The 4,567-nt window shown below is 37.0% G+C and overlaps 1 protein-coding gene across 2 annotated transcripts in view; it reads right to left on the bottom strand.

Moving 5' to 3' along the window:
* Nucleotides 1-299: 299 nt before the first annotated feature.
* Nucleotides 300-4,567, bottom strand: part of LOC103517165 — a 14,155-nt gene continuing 9,887 nt past the window's right edge. Inside the window, exons 3-8 of one of the 2 annotated variants that reach the window (XR_003393670.1) lie at nucleotides 3,470-3,562; nucleotides 2,276-2,423; nucleotides 1,680-1,807; nucleotides 1,262-1,426; nucleotides 638-859; nucleotides 300-430 (exon numbers count right to left, since the gene is read on the bottom strand). Coding sequence is in view for 1 of the 2 variants with exons in the window: in XM_008482187.3 (XP_008480409.1) it covers nucleotides 711-859; nucleotides 1,262-1,426; nucleotides 1,680-1,807; nucleotides 2,276-2,423; nucleotides 3,470-3,562 (683 nt within the window). In the remaining variant the exon portion in view is untranslated. Of the gene's footprint in view, nucleotides 431-459; nucleotides 860-1,261; nucleotides 1,427-1,679; nucleotides 1,808-2,275; nucleotides 2,424-3,469; nucleotides 3,563-4,567 lie in introns of those variants that run through there. The other variant, XM_008482187.3, reaches the window with a different exon arrangement.

The following is a 4,567-nucleotide window of genomic DNA, read 5'->3' as shown; positions in this document are numbered from 1 at the left end:
GAAGTCAAAATATTGGTGAGCCATGGTCTCATTATAACATCTTCAGACAGCGTTTTCAAATGCTTAACATCTTGTTTAGGAATGGCCTAGCGAGATCGGAGCTTACCAATTAAATTTATAAAGTATCCTCCTCAGTTAAGGGCGGAAGTCGAAGTCAAAATATTGGTGAGCCATGGTCTCTTTATAACATCTTCAGACAGCGTTTTCCAATGCTTAACATCTTGTTTAGGAATGGCCTAGCGTACATTGTTGCCAAGTGTACAACCCAGCAAATTTTGTATAGGAATAACTTTGTGAAATGGTGACAATATTTTGTATAGGAATAGGAATATCCCTGGAGTACAGTGTTGCCAAGTGTTTCAGTGACAACATGTTGTATAGGAATGGCGTTGCCAAGTGCTTCAGCGACAACATCCTGGATTGGGATGGCCTGGAGTACACTGTTGCCAAGTGAAAACATGTTGTATAGGAATGGCCTGGAGTACAGTGTTGCCAAGTGCTTAAGCGACAACATCCTGGACTGGGATGGCCTGGAGTACACTGTTGCCAAATGTTTCAGTGACAACATGTTGTATAGGAATGGCCTGGAGTACAGTGTTGCCAAGTGCTTAAGCGACAACATCCTGGACTGGATGGCCCTAGAGTACAGTGTTATCAAATGCTGAAGTCACCATATGTTGCATAGGAATGGCCTTGGAGTTCACAAGTGTTTAAGCGACAACATCCTGAATTGGGATGGCCTTGAGTACATTGTTGCCAATATTAAGTACTATCTCACGTCCGGTTTCCTCTACAATGGGAAGTGCCAACTCATACACTTGTTCTCGGTTGTCATTGAAGAATCTGAGAGCGTCTTTCACTGCGGAAAAAAGAAAAGGATTGGAAATTAAAGCCTGGCCTAGTGGGCTGTATTAATTTTACCTTTGTACTTGACAATATTTTGACATCACAGTCACAGCAACGTAATGGTTGAGCAGTGTTTTTAAACGTCTTTCTTCCGTAAAGAGACCAAAATATGTTGATTATCAGATTATTCGCTCCTCCCCACCAAATCGAAATTTGACAGTGCAGCTTTTTTTTTGTTTTAACAAATACCTAATATTTACTTTTTATTAGGTTTATTTTTGATATTCATAATGAAAACAATAACAATAGAATAAAAGACATTAGTGTTTGTTTCGGCTCATAGTTTTGAAATTTCTCGCAAAAACGGAATTTCAAATTTACAAGAAACAGTTTTGAACCCCATGACTAAACTTACACATCTTGGCATCCTTGCCCTGAGCGTTTGGTGATGGCAATAGTTTGACGTCCGAGTTGCTACCCAGGGATTTGTTGACGATCTTGAAGTGCATGTCTTTCATTTGAACATATTTGCCGTTATCAATAGTCTTCACCTTCATGTTCACATTCACTTTGACATTTTCTGAAACAAAAGAAGAAAGGTATGTATGTTCCAATAAGTTGTGTGTCGAAAAAAAAAAAACATTAATGGGGAAATATACCCTTTCCTAATCCTCTTTGGGCATATGTACCTACTTTGTTTCCAGAATATAACTGATAAGTCCCTTTACTCCAGCAGTCTACACAAGTACTTATACTTATGTATATTTGGAACAGATTGACATTTTGTGACATAGTTTCTACTTGGAATAGAAAGCTTTTCTCTCTAAACTTACTCAGATTAGCGCTGAATATTCCAGTTCCCTTCATTTTCTGATTGAACACACTTCCGTTGATGTCGAAATCGGCAGTTACATTCAGGGTGGGGAAGGTAATGGTTCCCTCAGCTCCATCCTTAGTCACCCTGTAGAATGTAGAAAAATATTGAAGTTTTGAGAACAAGAAAAGCAGGAAGCTTTAAAATGGATGCGAGATTTAAATCTTTCGTTTGACCCAGCTCCAGAACAAAAGTTGGAAGGAGTCTCATAATCAAAGAAGAGCACACACATTGCTTGATTTAGTAGCTGTAAACATTTTAGTTCTTAAAAAAAAAAAAAAAAGTTTGACTCATTAAAAGGAACTTAACTACTGAGGCTTTAACGTTCCGAAATGGAAAAGAGAAGTAAGACAGTAGGTACATATAGGAAAAAGCCAGTCGTTCCAAGAACGAACTGTCTCTGTTCAGGATAAAGTTCGTTCCGGACAAGAATATGTAATTGAACCCTTACAAGACAGACTAACTCTCCTAGGTAACTAGGCTGGTAGTTCTTTTGTTCATTCTCCATCTCTTGCTTATTTCTACTTTACTTTCCTTCCTTTAGTCCTAACTCACTTGAATGTGTTGATCTTGAAGGTGCTGCATCCATAGGCTTTCATGTGGGTAAGTACCAGCTTCATCTTGAGGTTGTTATTGTTTCTGTCTACTTGAAGTTTGTCAATGGCGAATGGCTCTACAGGGGGGACGTTGATTTCTCTGATGCCTAAAATGACATAGCAATAGACAATGGGATTATAAGGAATTTTAATTGTGTTAAGCATAAATGCTTGTCACAAATGTCGTTCCCCGCTTAATACACTACGCTTAATTTTATGACTTGACTTGGACTCGAACCACCAACCTCCAGATCCGAAGTCCACCGCGCTAACCACTACACCACTGTGAGGTTGGTTAGAGATTGGGATTATAAGATTAAAAAAAATACATACTTGGGAACTTGGGTAAATGAGCTTTGAGCCTCATCATTCTGCACCACATTGACAAGTCAGTTTATTTATAAGATTAAAAAAAATACATACTTGGGAACTTGGGTAAATGAGCTTTGAGCCTCATCATTCTGCACCACATTGACAAGTCAGTTTTGTTCGGGAGAGCAAGGATCCGGCCCGAAGGACCACAACTGTTCGGGAGAGCAAGGACTATAGTGAAGATTACAGAATTAGAACTAGGAATTACCGTGCACGCGAGTAGTTGAAGATGATGATGATTGATCTGAGATACCTACGCAAACAACAACAAACCAACCTCAGTCATCTTGAAAAAGCCTACGAGTGAGGCGAAACTCGAGTCGGTGTAAATAATAATCCCTAACTAAGAACCCTAGTCAACTATAAAATAAGGTAAGCCATTATCTAATTTGGGTGTCTAATATGAATCTAATTAATAATAGTTATGTGAATACTCATCAGTAAGAATATTTTGACTGATGTACACTCTGGAGCGTCACATACAATACAAGCAGGCTCCGCCCGCAGCTGTGCGTTGATTATGAACGATTTTTAGTAGTTTTTTTGGTCATAGTTTGGAAACCATCACTGCGAGTTTCGGAAAAACCGTTCTTAGTGGGCCTATTCAAATCAAAAGGAAGCTATTCTCGAAGTTTTATCAAAATCGGTCCAGCCGTTTCGGCTGTGCGTTGATTATGAATGAATGAGTCAGGGTTTACTCTTTTATAAAATAATATAGATGATGGATATCGGGTTTCAAGATTAGACAAATGAGAAGTGAACATTGAAAGCTGAAACTTACCATTTGCCAGGTGAGGTCTAACTTTTTCCACACCGTCCAAGATACATTTCTCTAGTTGGGGATCATCGGCTTTGCATTTGGGAATGTAGCTGGCTGGAAATAAGTTAAAGACAAAAAAATAAAATAAATAAATATGTAGATAAGTAGGTGGGTAATTATGTTATACTCTAAGCCAAGGGGGAAAACAGATCTCCAGAAAAGAGAAGAGTATGTAATGAAAATCATCATTTCAATAGAAGCTATACCTGTATTTAGTCACTTACTATATGTATGAGTTACACAGAAAATTGGCCCGGAAAATTTTCCATAAATAACCAATTTACCAACCTACCTATCTATACAGGGTGGTTCGTGATTTGCGAACCAGGCTTATATCTCAGAAACGGCTGGGAATTAAGGAATGAAATAAACGGCATCATGTAGATGAAATTTTGATGATTAAAATGGCTTTTTTCAAATTTGCAATTTTTTTGCAAAACGGATGAAATAAACGGCATCATGTAGATGAAATTTTGATTATTAAAATGGCTTTTTTTAAATTTGCAATTTGTTTTGTAAAACGGCCCATTTTTTGCCAAATATAGGTCACTTTTATGGGAACCCCCATTTTTTATTTAATTTTTGGAATCAGCATAAAATTTTAATTGAAAAAATGTATTCACTCGAAAAAATTTGCTCTACAAAAATTCTGTACACTGTGAGAAAGAAAAGCAATTTCTTAATTCTTTCTTTAGTTTTTGTATTATTCACTTTAACAATTTCAACAACAATCATCAACAACAAACAAATTTATAAAAGCTGTTCAAAATGAGATCCATTTGAATGTACACAGTAACGCATTCTTCGCTCTAACTCAAGACCAACTGCGTTGTTCATCATATCTGGGGTCACTGACGCACACAAAATCGCGATTTGTGCAAATTTTTGTAGAGCAAATTTTTTCGAGTGAATACATTTTTTCAATTAAAATTTTAAGCTGATTCCAAAAATTAAATAAAAAATGGGGGTTCCCATAAGAGTGACCTATATTTGGCAAAAAATGGGACGTTTTGCAAAAAAAATTGCAAATTTAAAAAAAGCCATTTTAATAATCAAAAT

This window comes from Diaphorina citri, unplaced genomic scaffold (assembly GCF_000475195.1).
Source record: "Diaphorina citri unplaced genomic scaffold, Diaci psyllid genome assembly version 1.1 scaffold1769, whole genome shotgun sequence".
NCBI lineage: Eukaryota > Metazoa > Arthropoda > Insecta > Hemiptera > Psyllidae > Diaphorina > Diaphorina citri.
Note: the sequence above shows the minus strand (reverse complement) of the source record. Positions and strands in the feature narration are given on the sequence as shown.